The sequence below is a fragment of the Balaenoptera musculus genome, chromosome 10, assembly GCF_009873245.2.
Source record: "Balaenoptera musculus isolate JJ_BM4_2016_0621 chromosome 10, mBalMus1.pri.v3, whole genome shotgun sequence".
Lineage (NCBI taxonomy): Eukaryota > Metazoa > Chordata > Mammalia > Artiodactyla > Balaenopteridae > Balaenoptera > Balaenoptera musculus.
The window spans coordinates 41,685,930-41,703,244 of NC_045794.1; the positions used below are offsets into that span (position 1 = coordinate 41,685,930).

At 41.3% G+C, this 17,315-nt stretch overlaps 1 protein-coding gene across 1 annotated transcript in view; it reads left to right on the plus strand.

Moving 5' to 3' along the window:
• Positions 1 to 17,315, plus strand: part of SCN8A (sodium voltage-gated channel alpha subunit 8) — a 184,693-nt gene that overhangs the window by 66,051 nt on the left and 101,327 nt on the right. Inside the window, 1 exon segment of the mRNA XM_036866860.1 lies at positions 559 to 888. Within this exon segment, the coding sequence (XP_036722755.1) occupies positions 613 to 888 (276 nt within the window). The 5' untranslated portion in view covers positions 559 to 612.

A 17,315-nucleotide genomic window follows, 5' to 3' on the forward strand; every position in this document is an offset into this window, starting at 1 on the left:
ATATTCCCCATGTTGTACAATATATCCTTGTAGCCTATTTTATACCTAATAGTTAGTACCTCTTAATCCCTTTATTGCCCCTCTCCTCCTTCCCTTTCCCCACTGGTAACCACTAGTTTGTTCTCTGTATTTTTGTCTGCTTCTTTTTTGTTATATTCACTAGTTTTTGCTGTATTTTTTAGATTCCACATGTAAGTGATATCACAGAGTATTTGTCTTTGTCTGACTCATTTCACTAAGCGTAGAGGGTATGGAATGTATCTTTGTAGCTGTATGTGGTTACTAACTGTGAGCTGCATCTAAGTCAATAATAAAAACTAGCAATTCAGGAGACTCCCATGTTTTGATCTCCTTGGCTGCTCATTCCCCTGAGGGGTGGTTATGGACATTGCCTCGTCCATCCATGCCACAGACTTTCTGAAGAGAAAAATAACCATGTCATGGAAGCAACTCTATGTTGCGAAGGTTGTGAATAAAGGTTGAGGGTGAGATGGTTTGGTCTGGCCTCTTTTTAGAGCAGCGATGGATTAATGCTGTCTGTGTTGCCGTTTCTTCCAGAGCTGACCTGTCCTGGACGCAGCATAACTAACGAAGCTGCTGCAGGATGAGAAGATGGCAGCGCGGCTGCTCGCACCACCAGGCCCTGATAGTTTCAAGCCTTTCACCCCTGAGTCACTGGCCAACATTGAGAGGCGCATTGCTGAGAGCAAGCTCAAGAAACCGCCAAAGGCCGATGGCAGTCATCGGGAAGATGACGAGGACAGCAAGCCCAAGCCAAACAGTGACCTGGAAGCGGGGAAGAGTTTGCCTTTCATCTATGGGGACATCCCCCAAGGCCTGGTTGCGGTTCCCCTGGAGGACTTTGACCCGTACTATTTGACGCAGAAAGTGAGTTGGAGGAGGAGGAGCAGCAGCTTCAGATGCCCCTTTCCTAACAGGCGGAGGGGAGATGGGGAGAAAGAGCTGTGTCTTTGCCCGAGTTTGGATAAGTAGTTAGCCTTTTGTTTCTGTTCCAGTTTACGGCGATTCTTTCTTTGGTTTAATTGCTGCTAAGGGTCATTTATGGGTCTTGGCACTTTTCAATCTGTTAATAAGACTTCTGTTTTTGGCTCCTTTTTCTAATTTGACAGTAGAAAAAGATTGATGAACAAAAGGGGGGGACATACATGAAATGGGACTGTTTAATAGAGTACAAGAAAGATGGCATAGTGAGAGATGGCACAGCCCTGTAGACTCTTGCTCACCCATTCAGAATTCTATCTTTAAATATAAAGACGATGTTATTATTCCAGCATCAACGGAGCCTGTTGTTAATATAATGGAGATGATGGCTTTGTCTGCTTACCTAGCCCCCTTTGTGACATTAGATCGTAGCCTTTGGGGACAGGAATAGAATAGAGTAAACCAAACTGGGCCAATGAGGAGACCAGATCTGTAGCCCTGTTACACAGTTATCTGGGTTCAGCGAGCACTGATTCTTACATAGAGTCAATTCTGTTATTCCTGCTAGTAAGAAGCATGAGTGAGAGAAATACCAATCTTCATTTCGCCAAGAGTTTCAAATTTCCCTAACAAATGTTTGACCAAACCTTGGGTTTCTTTCTCACGATTATCTTTTGAAACTAGGCAACAAGTAAAGAAGCAGAACCCGCAGTTAATCCAATGGCCAAGTAATTAGCCATTGAATACTGAAGACTGACATCAGATACCATTTTAGGGATCCCCCATTTGACAGATGTCATTTAAAGAATTAAATCCATAGGTGTTTCCAGATGAAGGGTGAAAAGGCTTTGTGTAATTATATATTTACAAATATAAAGCTTAACTGAACTACCTTTATTAACAAAACTGTCTTATAAACTGCCGTTAACTAAATTGCCTTTTAGTCTTTCAGTAATGGAAGAAATTTCTGTTTGTCTTAATAATGGGACAGAAGTAAGACTTGAGGCGAACAGATCTCTTGATTTAGCTATAGTTGTGGAGGCATCTTAGGTCTGAATGGCAAAACTAGTTAAGATGTTGTCTACATAAAATGGCCCTTTACCCATGTGCTTCTGTTGCAGCTCAGAACAGCTACGTAATAGGAAAAAGTAGAATCAGTAGCCTGTAACTTCCACTGGGAAATTTAGAATGTTTAAGGAACAAAACATGATATGATATAAAGAAAAGTAGACTAGAAGTAAGAAATCCCCACTCTACCATAATTCACCATGTTTATTATTTATAGTTTCCTTCTTTAGTATGTGTATTTTTCAAGCTACCACAAATAGTTCATGGGAAAAGAAAGTAGTAGATAAAGAAAAAAATATTCTCAAAACTAGTTCATGTCCTTTAGCAAGTCATTTCACCTCTCTGGGCCTAGATTTCTCATGTAGAAATTGAGAAGTTGGACGAGACTTCTAAGGACTTTTTCAAATATCAAATTCTGGGGCTAAGTAAGTTTCCATAAACTGTCATTGATTTCCTCACTTACTTATCCTTTTTTTAAAAATCTAACTATTTAATCTGGGCCTTTGCTGAATGGGGGTAGGTGGGTGAGGAAGGAGACAAGGTTTTAACTTTCTGGGTTAGTGAATAAGGGAACATGGAATCTTGTGCTGTTTTTAAAAAAATATTTCATTGATTGTAAAATTTTGAAATATTTTAAGATATATTTCCCTCCTCTTTCCTACCCTTGCATCCTTAGTCTTAGTAGAGGTAAAAAGAAATAACAAAACACAGAGTTTAGGTCGTGCCTTTTTAGATAAGTTTGGCCAACTGGTATAACTTTTTCAGAAAATACTCTTATGGCAATAAGCAGATAGGTAAAGCCCTTTGGACTCTGGCCTTTCAGGTGCCTGAAACCTCTTTGCTTTTATTTGAACTATTTGTTTTTCTAACTCAGATGCAAATTAAACTTCCTTTTGTTAAACCTGACTAATATATGAAAAATGTAGAGAGCTATTCATTGTCAGAGCCTAGTTTTCCTTTGCATGCCTTTTTCCCTGGTTCTTGCCTTATAGACAGCCTCTTTCCATTCCCAATGCCTTAGATTTCAGTGCTCCTAGCTCGGGAGTGAGGATCCAAAGAGAGTGGTCTCTGGCCCTAATGGGTACTCTTTTTTGGGTAGGCCAGATGTTGATGGCACTCCAATAGGGGACCGGCTCTTCATGATAGAAAATCTGACTTCAGCCTTTGGCCTCACCACAAGGGTAAATAGTTTGTGGAGAGGATAACTTTAATTGTATTCTTTAAATTCTTTTTTTTAAAAAAAAACTGAAATATACCACCATGCAGAAAAATTCATAAAACATAAATGCTTAGCTTAATGATTATTAAAAGCAAACGAACACCTATGACAAGAAAGAACATTAGTAGCACTTCAAGGTATTATTTGTATTTTTAAATAAAGTGTTTTTCAATTGATTAAAAATAATGTGCTTGTTCAAGTTCACTTGCATATATTCACTGGCATTACTAATACGTCTTACTAACTAGGCCTTTCACTGGGCCAAATTAGCGAGGTCTCCCCTACAAGGAAGCACGCTGGGAATCAACCCACATATCGAAATATCCTGAGAGTAGGAAGGACTTTAAGAGGACATTCCCTTCCATTTGGTTTTCAAGGGCTGCCTTAAATAATTCTTGCAAAGTAGAATTTCTTTTCTTTGCTTAATGGTACAAGTGGGTTTCTCTACTTTTTCCCCATAGGTCTCGTTTTCTACCTGATTGATCATTTTTGTGACTCTCATAGAAACTGGTTTCTCATTTCCTTCTCTCTTTATTTTAGAGGGTAAAAGAAAACTAGTTCTCTGTTAGTAAAGTTCTGGTTTCATCCCATTGCGGATTTCACACTGTCCAGGGACACAGGGTCATAAAACATGTGTATCACATTTTCAAGACACCATTGTACCAGCTGGTGCTGGTTTGAGCTCTCGTAAGCTTCTTGGTGGTGTCCATATTGCATTTCACCTGACTTTCCCAGATGGTCCCTGGAACAATCCAGATCATCCTCTCTTTGGATTGTCTCAGAACGCCCAGTGCTACAACATTTTCCTTGCCTCTTGGTACTTTGTTCGAACGTCTCCATTCTTTGGCTTTCTTGTTTTTCGAGTGTCACCTGAAAATAATTGAATTTCCAGGACATTTAAACTTTTTAATTTATTTAATTTTTAAAATAGGTAATATATTTACATGGTTAAAAATTCAAGAAAAGGTATTCAGTAAAAAAGATATTGAGTAAAAAGTCTCCCCTTTACACCTCTCTCTCATCAGCCCACACTTCCTGCCTCTCTGCCACAGGTAACCATTGTTAGTAGTATCTTCCAGAGTTTCTTTATACTGTATATGTACAAGCAAAAACAAATAGGTATTTTAGGAACTTGAACTGTCCTGAAGGCCTTTGCTCTTGGTTTTCTTTCTGCTATTTTCTTAAGCCAACTGAAGTCTTAATTTTGTTATTTGTTTTCCCTTCTTTCATGCTATGGAATCTTAAGTTTTATCAGGGTAAATTCTCGGTTCATTTCTCCCCTTCCACATGCTTTTTGGTAAATCAAATCAAGGACTTCTTCTCTATTGCTCGAAGTGTCTTTCTATCTTTACTACAAAATATACTCTCCAATGCTTAATAACAACTTGTTGAATTTTAAATGGCCGTGTTTAGTCCTAAGAACTGTCTTAAGTGGGGCAGCAAGAAAGTCAGTGGATTAAGTTGAAAGAAGGCCTTCAGAGTTGGCTCCTACCCTTTTTCCTGTTTCTTAAAACCAATAATTGGTATTGGTGTCCTTTTTGTTCAGTGGATATGCCCTCTCATAAGAAAGCCCTATAAACAAAAATCCAAATTACAGGATTGATTATGTTCCTTTAAATTGGGCACATACCTATTGTATTAAAAAATTACATATGGTTTCCCAAAGTTCGTTTTACCTTCAAGTTTTCACGTCTGTCCTTTCCTGCAAATTGGAGTCAACCTAGAATCAAAGAAAATTAGAATATGGTAGCCTTAGACATCATCTAGTTCAGCCTCCTCATTTTCTAAATTTAATAAGGTGAAATGCTTTGTCAAAAGTATTTGCGAACACCTAACTCTCAGTTTGTTACAACATATTTCTAGTTTTCCACTTTTCTAATTTTTCATTGATTGATCCTCAGCCTCGGTTGGCTCAGTTCTTCTGAAGTGAGGCATGCAGATACGGAGAGAGAAAAAAACCTGCTTTTTCATTCACATCCCTGATAATGCCTGTGGTTTAATAACCCTTGTTAGGATGGGTCCTAAGAAATGCAGTGCTTCTGGGGGAAAGGATGGCATTTGTGTTAGCTCCAGTATTTTACCTTCTCAAGTGAAGGAGCTCTGAGTAGTCTAGCAGCCTAGACAACTTGTTCCAGAGACATGGGCTCAGTATCAATACTGCTACCACTGTTCAGCTGGACATGTAACTTGGAGGGAATTTACTTAACCTCTTCACATATTTTTGCTTTTTAAAGGAAGATTATTTCTTAGCCCCCGCCAACCCCCCAGCCTACCAGCAGAATGATATAGTGAAAAGAGCACCTAACTGGGAATAGAAAAACCTCATTTTAGTTCTACCATTGCCTCTTGTCTGCCCTTGGCCAAATCACTTAAATTCTCTGGGCTTCAAATTTCCTTATCTACAATATATGCAAGGTAAGAGTTGCGCTTATGTCTATATCTTTCTAATTGTATTTCACATGTTATGCCTATCACATATTATGTTTTAGCTGTTGCAAACTATTCTGTTTCCCTGGTGTCGCCTGCCTTCTGGTCTCCATCCCATTCTTCTGGAATGTACTCTATCCTTTAACTTCACCTTTCGACGCTCTACCCATTTGTCTAGGCCTATAGCCATGAGGCCTCTTCTTCCTTATAGTCTAACTTGATGGTTTACATTGGAACGGATTCCTCCTCCTGAATTTCTATAATACATTAAGATCCCAGCCCTAAGAAGTGGGTTTTAGCTGTAACTCAGGTTAGGTATGGCAGGGCACCCTGTTCCCAGCAATGTTTACAGTTTTTTCCTTACCTCCCTAATATTAATGCCATCAGCTTCCTCAAATGAAGAACTCTTAAGTCACACACACACACACACACACACACACATAGGCGCTGCATGCATGCATGCCCATGAGCTCCTGGCAGAAAATCCTTGCTGAATCTAGTGTCACACACCTTCAACAGGTGTGCAGAGTGGAGACAGGCTGTTAAAGGAGAGTTTATGTTCATTAGGTGTGATTTGAAGTATTGCTAATCAAGTGTTGAATTGCCTGTTGTTGCACAATAGGCCTAGATGCTGCTTTCTGTTTTGAGTGAAAACTAGATGTTTTAAAACTAGACATTTTATTTTGTTTAAAAAAACCGTTTTGCAACAATATAAAAAAACAAAATGTTTCCATTGTTTCATTCACCAAATCAAATTGAGGCAAATGCTTGTGGGTGAATGGGAGGAAGGCCATTCTCAGGGTGGTGGGTTAAGGAAGTGTGTGGTATGGGGTTCTTTTCCATTCTCCAAGTATCATTATCTAGAGGAAAAGGAATTTAATTAAACAATCTTAAATCAGATTCCTCTTTTATAGCCTTAGCAATAGACCAGGAGTTGGGAAACCTTATTTTTTTTTTTTTTTTTTAATTTATTTATTTATTTATGGCTGTGTTGGGTCTTCATTTCTGTGCGAGGGCTTTCTTCTAGTTGTGGCAAGCGGGGGCCACTCTTCATCGTGGTGCGCGGGCCTCTCACTATCGCAGCCTCTCTTGTTACGGAGCACGGGCTCCAGACGCGCAGGCTCAGTAATTGTGGCTCACGGGCCTAGTTGCTCCGCGGCATGTGGGATCCTCCCAGACCAGGGCTCGAACCCGTGTCCCCTGCATTGGCAGGCAGACTCTCAACCACTGCGCCACCAGGGAAGCCCGGGAAACCTTATTTCTGATCCCATTTCCACCTAATTCTAGATGATCTTGGGCATGTCACTTAACCATTCAGCATCTCAGTCTCCCTCGTATAGAAAATTAAGATTATGCTAATAGCTAATATCCCACCTATTCTACAGTGTTGTTGTGAAGATTATATCTTGCCTACACTATACAAAACAAAACAGCCTATTGTGCTAGACCTCCTTCATTTTTCTCCATTATACACCTAGCATATATTTATTTGTTTATTGTTCATTCTCTTGTATGCTCATTAGCTGGAGCAGTGCGTGCCCTATAGTAAGTGTTCAATCCATATTTGTTGAATGAATGAGTCACTCTTATGAGATAATGCCTGTGGAAACACTATGTAGTTTTCTAAGTGCTTTGAACATGAAAGGTGACATTATGATTTTTTTTTCCTAATGAAAAGTTTTCCCATCTACCAAAATGAATGGAACTCCAGGGGGAAAAAGACTGATTATCAATATATCTTTTCCTTTCCTGAAGAATTAGTTTCCTTTAGGGGCTGAGGAATTAGATCAAGAAATGGGTTTCCTGACATTTTAGGGGATTTTCGGATGGCTGAATTACTAGTTGGTAAGTGCCACCAGTCTTAACTCTCCTCTTGTAGAACCTTAGAATTATCAGGGACTTTATCAAAGACCATTAGGTAATAGCCTCTACCTAGTGCCCTTCTTGATTTATTGGTATCAAGTCTTTATTATACAAAGGATGTTATTTCCTGAATATTCTAAATTGTTTTGTCATGTCTACCTTTATTAAGTGTTTTGCTTCCTTCTCTTCTGTGGGAGTTGTGTTACCCTCCCTGTATTAACCGACTATAAAGGAAATGAGAGAAGCTGACGTGGGGTATATACCAGTTTGGGTTGTCTCATATAAAATATGATCTATTTATTCAACAGATACTTCTTGAGTACTTCCTATGTGTGAGACCTTGTGGGTATTGGGCTCTTTTGGGGGAAACACAGATTAATAAAGTCCATTTTTGACCCTTACATAGCTTATAACATGGTAGTGTGTAGGGTGGTATCACTTTTGACGAGGGGGCCTCAGAAAGGGCCTTCTTACTTCATAGTAGGCATAATATTTGGATTTTAGAAAAGAGGGATAGACTGAAACATTTCTAGGCAGAAAGAACAATATAAACAAAGGCTCAGAAACAAGGGCATAGGACAATGTACGAGAAAGCTAAATCGTCTAATTTGATTGGAATTTGGGGAGTTGGGTGATAAGTCTCAGAAGGGAGTGCTGGAGCCAAGTCATGGAGGACTTACAGTGTTAGACTGAGAAGTCTGGTCTTCACTTGGTAAGCAATAGAAAACTACTGAAGCCTTTTTTTTTTTTTTAATAAATTTATTTATTTATTTATTTTTGGCTGCGTTAGGTCTTCGTTGTTGCGCGCAGGCTTTTCTCTAGTTGTGGCGAGCGGGGGCTACTCTTCATTGCAGTGCGCGGGCTTCTCATTGCGGTGGCTTCTCTTGTTGCGGAGCACAGGCTGTAGGCACGCGGGCTTCAGTAGCTGTGGCTCGTGGGCTCTAGCGTGCAGGCTCAGTAGTTGTGGCGCCTGGGCTTAGTTGCTCCGCGGCATGTGGGATCTTCCCAGACCAGGGCTCGAACCCGTGTCCCCTGCATTGGCAGGCGGATTCTCAACCACTGCGCCACCAGGGAAGCCCTACTGAAGGCTTTTGAATGGGAGTAAGGATATGTGATCAAAGTTGTGTTTTGAGGAGATGAATGTGGCAGTGATGTGTAGGATAAACCAGAGGGAAAGAGAACTGGGACAGAGCGACCGGCTATGAAGTAGTGAGGGTCTGAACTGTGGTGGTGGAAGTGAAAAGTAAGGGGAATAGGTGAAGTCAGAAGTGATGCAGAGATAAATTGATAGGAATTTGTGATTGATTGTAGAAGCTTAAGGAAAGAGCTGAGCATTCAGTCCTTCATTTGATAATTTGATCAATTGTTATTGAGTGTTTTCTTTATACCCACGTTCTGTTCCATACCCTTGGGAACAAAGCAGGCAAGCTCTATATACTACTCCTGGAAGTTAGTTTTTTTTTTTTTTTTTAAACTTTTGGATTTATTTATTTATTTATTTATTTATTTATTTATTTATTTATGGCTGTGTTGGGTCTTCGTTTCTGTGCGAGGGCTTTCTCTAGTTGCGGCAAGTGGGGGCCACTCTTCATCACGGTGCGCGGGCCTCTCATTATCGCGGCCTCTCTTGTTGCGGAGCACAGGCTCCAGACGCGCAGGCTCAGTAGTTGTGGCTCACGGGCCTAGTTGCTCCGCGGCATGTGGGATCTTCCCAGACCACGGCTCGAACCCGTGTCCCCTGCATTGGTAGGCAGATTCTCAACCACTGCACCACCAGGGAAGCCCTGGAAGTTAGTTTTTGTTGGGGAGACAGATAATAGACAAGTAAAGAAATAAAGTTATTACAGATAACAATAGGTACATTAATGAATTTAATATAGTCCAGGTACCTTAAAGGTTGTGGTGCTCTAACTTGGTACAGAGACCCAAACTTAGAGAATGCAGGAGAGTCAAAGGCTACATGCTCTCTTAAACATTCAGTGTCTTAAATACGCTTTTAGCAAGTACTAAATTATAATCTTTAAAAGGACCCATACCACAGATATTCTGAGCTGTTTAAAAGCCAGTATTGTCACTCCACTGAGTTTGCCAATCTTAGATTTTTACATAGGCAGGAGTTCAATACATTTCAACATTAGTGTGAGCTACAGGGGCACCTGTAGATAAACCTAGCATTTTCCCCAGAAAAGAACCTCAGGTCTTCTCTAGTCCTTGTACAAGTCCTAATTTGCAGTTCCAAGGTTCTGAGCCACATAGCTTATAAGAGACAACTTTTACCTGAATTCTTGTGTGTGTATTATTAGCTAATCACCTGAGCCATAACATTACGCTGACTGGTAATTTTAGGAATTAATCTCTGATGGTTTCTCCAGGGTGTAGTTTATGAAATCTTTTTATTCTATCAAGAATTAACCTGTTGGGGAATTCCCTGGTGGCACAGTGGTTAAGAATCCGCCTGACAATGCAGGGGACACGGGTTCGAGCCCTGGTCCAGGAGGATCCCACATGCCGCGGAGCAACTAAGCCTGTGTGCCATAGCTACTGAGCCCATGTGCCACAACTACTGAAGCCTGCATGCCTAGAGCCTGTGCTCTGCAACAAGAGAAGCCACTGCAATGAGAAGCCCGTGCACCGCAACGAAGAGTAGCCCCCGCTCACCGCAACTAGAGAAAGCCCACGTGCAGCAACAAAGACCCAACGCAGCCAAAAATTTAAAATAAATAAATAAATTTAATTTTTAAAAAAAAGAATTAACCTGTTGAATGGGATATTTAATAATGACCATATAAATGTTGGAGGATTCTCAAGATTACAGTGATATTGATCATCTTCTCACTATAAGTAGCCATATTTTAAATCCCTTCTTAGGAAAAGAGAGTAAGACTGTGATGTCATTATACAGGGAATGCTTCTCTTACTGATTGATTCCAAATTCACATGAGTTGTAAATTCTTTATATATAACCCTATTTGACACAATTCAAGATTAGAATTTCCCCATTATATGGCATTTTCTGTCAACTGATTCTAGCAAAATTTTTGATACCTGCTCTGAAGAGGCACTCCTGTTCCAGACACTTTGTGAGTCTACAAAGTTTGGCCTATGGAATGAAGTTTGAATAAAATATTCCTCCCATTTCAGAGGATAAGGTACCCAACCCATCTGCTGCTCAATGTCAATCCCTCTCCCTGTGCCTTTGAGCCCGTCCATGCCTCCCAACCTTCTCTAGCACTTCCCTCTCTCAGTCATCCCCTCTCTTTTCTGTACTTTCTATCTTTCCCTTTCACAGTGGTTCTTCCCCTCACCCTATAAACATACTAAAAGCCTCTCCCATCTTAATGAACCCACACTTGACCCCATATCTCCAGCAGGTAAAATCTCTCTTCTCATGCCATTGAAGCTTTTAAAGAGTAGCCGTTGCCACCCTCACCACCTACACATCTCCCACCCACTCCTCCATCCTTGCAGCCTGACTCTGCATCCTCCCCGCTCTGTTGGCATTCTCAATATAAGATCCTCCAGGATCTCAAATTGCCAGATCTAATGGACATTTTTTCAGTTCTTATCTCACTGAACCTCTCTGCTGTATTTGACACTGTTTATTACTCCCTGATTCCTGCAGTTCTTCACTTCCTTGGCCTAATTCTCTTTACATCTCGGACCGTTCCTTCTCTTTCCTTCATTTCTTCCACCTTTCCTTTAAGTGTTGACGTTCCCACGGGTTCAGTCCTTGGCCTGTGTTCCTCTCATTTGGCAGATTCTCCCTGGCTGATCTCATCCATTCTCTCACTACTCTTGAATCTGTATCTCCAGCCTAGAGCACTCCTTAAATATTCAGTGTCTTGCCAGGCATCTCTATCTGGACTTCCCATAGGTAACTCAGTGTATTCAAAATTGAATTCATTTTCTCCCCTCAAACCTACTTATTTCATCTGCTACTTTAGTTGATGATACCACCCAAATTCTAGGTATCATTATTGACTCTCCAATTTTCTACAGTCCTTGAGGATCACTTAGGGAGCTATCAGTGAATGTTGCCCATTTTTACAAGTAAGAAAAAATTGTGGCTCAGAAATGTTAATTTGCTGCTGAAATTCCCTCACCTAGTGTGTGGTAGAGCCAGGTTTCAGTTCCCGGGATATGTGAATTTAATATTCATGGTCTTCCTGCCATATCATGCTGTCTCTATAGAGTATATTGCAGGATGATTTTTGGGTTTTGTTTTTTACTATCATTTTTAGATAATTTCTGTCATTTTGCACTGCCTCAATATGAATATAGTATGGGTTTTTTTAGTTCATTTGTTTCATATCATATCTTCAGCATGGTATCTAAGATATAGAAAAGATGAGAAGACTTTTCGAACTAAAATTAATGAATTTTTATGGGTGGATGAGGTAAAGAGTGGAAAAGGTCGATTAGACACCTGGCATAAAGGATATAGTTATAAGTTAGTTGATTTTAGCTGCATCATTGCCTCATGACTAAGAGATTCATTCATACAGTCAACAAATATGTACAAACTGTCTACCTTGTACCAGATGGGCATCATATTACATCTTCTGCTTGCTAAGCTAAGACAGTCACAGTAGTTGGAGATATACCCCTGCCTTTAAGGATCTCAGGGTCCAGTGAGAGTTACTGATGTATAAACAGAATGACAATACTATGTTAAGTGCTGTAACAGAAGTGTTGTGGGAACACACAGGAAGGAAGGATAATTCTGTTTGAGAGAGCTGAATGGAGAGGAGGTGATATTTGAGCTGTACCTTGAAGTATTAAAGTATGGTTAAAAATCATTTCATCTGTTAAAGAGAAGAAAGAGTAGTTTGGGTATAAAGAACAGTACATGAAAAGACAGAGAGACATGCAAAACGTTGAAGTGTTTAAAACCATGAGTTTCATTGTGACTGGAGCATGGGGCTTGGTTTGGTAAGAAGGGAGATAAAGGAGAGAGGCAGGTTGGATCCCACTGTGTGCATTCAGCAGTTGTTTTTTTTTTTTTTTTCTCCTGCTTCCAGAGTTCTCAGGTCTGAAATAACCTCTGGGGCCCATTTTGAGCCAGTGCAGCTGTACGGTGACTTTGGTCCTAGTGACTTTGGACTCTTGGTCTAGCTTATGCACAAGTGTCTTACTGGTTTATGTCAAGTGTGTGAATACTAAGTAACTTGAATATTACCCCTTAGTCCCCTCCTGCTACCCCACCTGTGGTGCCACAGAGCAGCAGCGATCTGTGTGATAGCAACAGCATTATCATAATCGCATTTGTTGAGTCCTTATTCTGTGCCAGGCACTGTAGTAAGGACTTTTTGTGAATTTTCACTTAATCCTCATAATCTGATAAAGTAGATACTATCAATCATTATCACTGTTTTTATCACTAAGAAAACTTAGCTTTGGCAACCAAAGTTAGTTGCCTAAAATCATGACAGCTAATAAGCAATGGAGCTGGGCCTTGAATCCAGGTCTTTGTGGCCTCAAAGCCTCTAAACCACTCTACTCTGCTGCTTTCTAAGAGAAAGGAGAGTGAGAATAAATTCTAGAATATGAGTACAGTGAGGAGAGGCATTAACATGCTTTACATAATAAACCTGCCTTTTGCTTTACCCTAGAGCAGCTGCAGGCTGGGTACCCCCAAGAGCGTAAGGGGGAAGGATATCAAAAGCAAACTCATTGAAGGACAGCGAGGAGGGGTGGCCGTGTAGGAGGTTCAGAGCCGCCCTGCCTTGGGGAGCAGCAGCATGCCGTTTCAGAGCTGAAGCAGCTGCTGTTCTGCCAGGTATGGCTTCCTGTGACCAGGATGTGGGCAGGAAGCGGGTGTCAGCTGCTCCAAATGTGGGTTGGAGGGCATGGGGTTACAAGGTCAAACCAGATGAGGAAGTGTATGCAGAAGCAGTGGGAAACAGCAAAGCCACAGACAGACGGGGTGCTAGCCTTATCTGCGTCGAGCTTAACTTGGGAAAATACCATAAATAGCTTCTGTGAACTCTGTGGCAGGTGCAAGGGCTTTTCTTTTTGCCAAAGTTAAAGGTATTAAGTAAAAAAGATTTCTTCATTGGTCTGAGGTTTGGACCAGATGACCTGGTGTGCTGAAAAGAGTTCGGGACTGGAAGCCAGGAAACCTGGCCTCTGAGGAACCCTTCTATTCCTGTTCCCACCTCTGTGGTCTCAGCTTGGGCAGAGCGCCCTGTGCTTGCTTTCTTATCTGTAAAGTGAGGAGTTAGATTTGATAAGTAGTTTTGAAGTTTTTTAAAAATTGCAGTATTGTGTGATAATTAAGTGTAGGCTTTGAGGCTTCCCTGGTGGCACAGTGGTTAAGAATCCGCCACTGCGGAACACGCAGGGAACATGGGTTCGAGCCCTGGTCTGGAAAAATCCCACATGCAGCGGAGCAACTGAGCCTGTGCGCCACAGCTACTGAGCCTACGTTCTAGTAGCCACAACTACTGAAGCCTGTGCGCCTAGAGCCTGTGCTCCGCAACAAGAGAAGCCACCGCAATGAGAAGCCCGCGCACCGCAACGAAGAGTAGCCCCCGCTCGCCGCAACTAGAGGAAGGCTGTGCGCAGCAACGAAGACCCGACGCAGTCAAAAATAAGATATATAAAATAAATAAATTTATTAAGAAAAAAGGAATAGGCTTTGGAGTTAGACTGCCTTGGTTCCGTTCTAAGTTTTACCACTGAACAACTTTGTGGTCTTGCTACAATTTCATCATCTATAAAATGTACCTACCTCATCAAGTGGTTGCTGTGAGACAGGTATTGTATAAGGCATCTCAGTAGGGTGCCTGCCGCATAGTACCTGCTTAATACCTGCTAAATGTTATTATTTCTTCAAATAGACTCATAGATACAATTATTAATGAATAAAAGGAATATAAATATGGGATTTAGAGGTCTCTCTTGCTCACTCCTCAGTGTAGTGGAATAGAGACTTGGAAGATTAGGGCTCTAAATATATAGTTCAAACAGAAGTATAAGCCTAAATGAAAATAAAAATTGCCTGTGTCCTGATGTCCTGCTTTTTAGTTCAGTATTTCTAAGCTGGGTACCAGGACACAGGTACTCTGGAAATTCAGGCCAGTTGTGCCGTTGCTGGAGCCTTTCCTGGGACACATTGGGACTATAATTGTAATTTTACTTGAGGGACCCACTGAGCAGATTAGCATTAAGAAAGGCATCAGGACTCCTTTTCAACAGGGTGTAGTCATTTTGACAGTGCAGGTCATTTATTTCTGAACAGCTTCCTAGTCTGAGGTAGAATCTGTTTAGATTTAGCATTAAGTTTTTCTATATTAAAACAGGGAAAATTTGAAAGGACATTTATTTGTTGCCTGCTGTATTGGCTGTATAGTTACTTAGAAGCGAATGCCAAAAACTGTAGCCATTGATTAGTGGACAACTGGCTACTGCTCTTATCACTGTTATAGCTGTTTTTCAGATCAGCTATATTTGTATTATTATTGGGTAGAAGAGTACTTCTCTGTGCATGCACACTCTGAAACCATTAGGCAGAGAGGATTTGCCCCCGTAGAAGGTAGCAGAATTAAGAATTTATAGTTAGGCAGGAAAGAGCTAAGAACTACTATAAGTCAAATTAGCTAGTTGCCTGTTTCAGAAGAGGTACATAGGTCTGGGAGAAAAAGGTATATATATATATATATATATTAGGTTTAGCAGGCAAGAATTTAAGGCTAGAAGTCAGCTAAAAATGAGAGGGTCAGGCAATTCCAGAAGTCAGAACAGTTAGGATCTAGGGTCCAAACCCTGGGAGATAGTCATAAATCAGTGTCGATAACAGTTGCAGCCAGATGGAGCCAAAGGATATTTGTTCCCAACTGCCCCCTTGTAGATTAGCTCAATCCCTGAGCCCCTAGGTGTTCATTATAACCAGAAGGTCATCAGATGCCTGCGGGTTACCTTCGCCCCAGTTGAGATGATGACCTCTCAGGGGAGGGAGAACTTGGTTGGGTGGAGAGCTGCTCTCTTGGGCCTTGTGTCCCACAGCAAACCAGGAGCTGGGTAATAAACCTTTCCCTAAGAGGCTTTCTGTTCTGTGATATACTCCACCCCTGCATTGAGTACTCTTCCCTGTAATGTCCTTTCATATTTACCCACCCTTTATTACTTTAATTTATACATTTTGTATGGCTACAAACATTAATCCAGTCCTGGGGTGAGGGTGGGGAAATGCTCATGAGTTGGCTGCATGCGGTACTTTGGTAACTGTGTGCGTTTATTGTACTGTGTTTGCAGTGTGCTAGGATTTGTTTGGCATGAATATGAATGAGCTCGTACCTGGCCTTGCACAATGTTCCTGCCCCTTATTGTAGACTGAAGAGAATATCTCTTACCCTGCGTTAGCAATGGCAAAGCTCCTCCATCGTGTGCTCCAAGCCCCACATTGCTAATTAGAAATGAAAAGCCTGCGCTTTTCAGAAGGCTCATCTTATGCCGGCATGACACATGTATTAATACTCCATATGCCGTAACTTGTAAAGAGCTGTTCCACCACTCCTAATGGGCATTGTGCTCACACACATTCAGTGGCTGTTGTTATAAACTGATATTTTCCCTTGGGCCATAAACCACAATTCAATTTCAATTTCCCTTTTAACTCATTTACTTCACAAAGATCTAATTTAAGACAGATTAGGTAAAACATTATTGGACTTCATGGGTGCCAAGTGACTGTTGCTTAAGAAATAGTCTCGTAAGAATCCAAAGCTTGCTGTCCTTCCCATTCCTCCTGAGCTTTAAAGGATCTGGTGTTGGAGCACGGTATTGAATAAGGGACGAATCTCCTTTTCTGGATTCTTACCAGCAGTTTAACAATGATTACTGAGATTTAAATCAGCCATGTGTATGACTTTAAAATGCTTTTGTATATATTTTTTTAAAAGTCAACCCATCACCAGTCATCCCTATCCATTCTCTCGCCCATAGTCACTGTTCTGCTAAAAACAGGGGTATAAGTAGGGGATATAGGGCAGGGAAAAAGCAGCCTGTGGTACAGTTCTGTCTGGTACACTTCTGCCCCATGCTGCCCCCTGCCCACATAAGTATAGTTGTCAGGATAGTATTAAGCACTGTTGACCATGGACTTGACAGAGTTTCAGTTGAAGAAGCAAAATAAATAACTCAGGAGAGTTCTACCAAGATGTAATGTGAAGGAATGAATAATAGTAGGTTTTCTCCTCAAAAGTATGGTTTGCTGCTTTGTTGCACTTAATATTGGATGCTTCTGTGTATTTTGTAAATTGTAGACTCACAGATGTCAGAGCTGGAAAGGACCTGGGCACGCCCATCAGGCAGCCCCCTCTCTCATGTTAGAGATGAGGAAAATGAGATCCAGAGAGCTGCAGGGGCTCCCCCAGGCCATACAGCCAGGTAGAGGCAGGTGAAGAAGGACAACCTATGTGTTTTAATACCTGACAGGTGATGTGGCAGTTCTCAAATCCTGATGAGCACAGATTCCTCTGCAGCTTGTTTATCAGAACCTCTGAGGTGGGCCTTCTGAATCTGCTTTTTTTTTTTTTTTTTTAAAGCTAATCAGATCATTCTTAAGCAACCAGTCTGGTTTAGGTCAGAACTAGTGTTAGTATATAAACAGGGATTAGCCAACCTTGACCGCTGGCCCAGATCAGCTCTGCCATTTGCTTTTGTACAGCCCATGAGTTAAGAAGGGTTTTCGCGGGACTTCCCTGGCGGTCCAGTGGTTAGGACTCCGTGCTTCCACTGCAGGGGGCACAGGTTCCATCCCTGGTTGGGGAACTAAGATCCCACAAGCCTCATG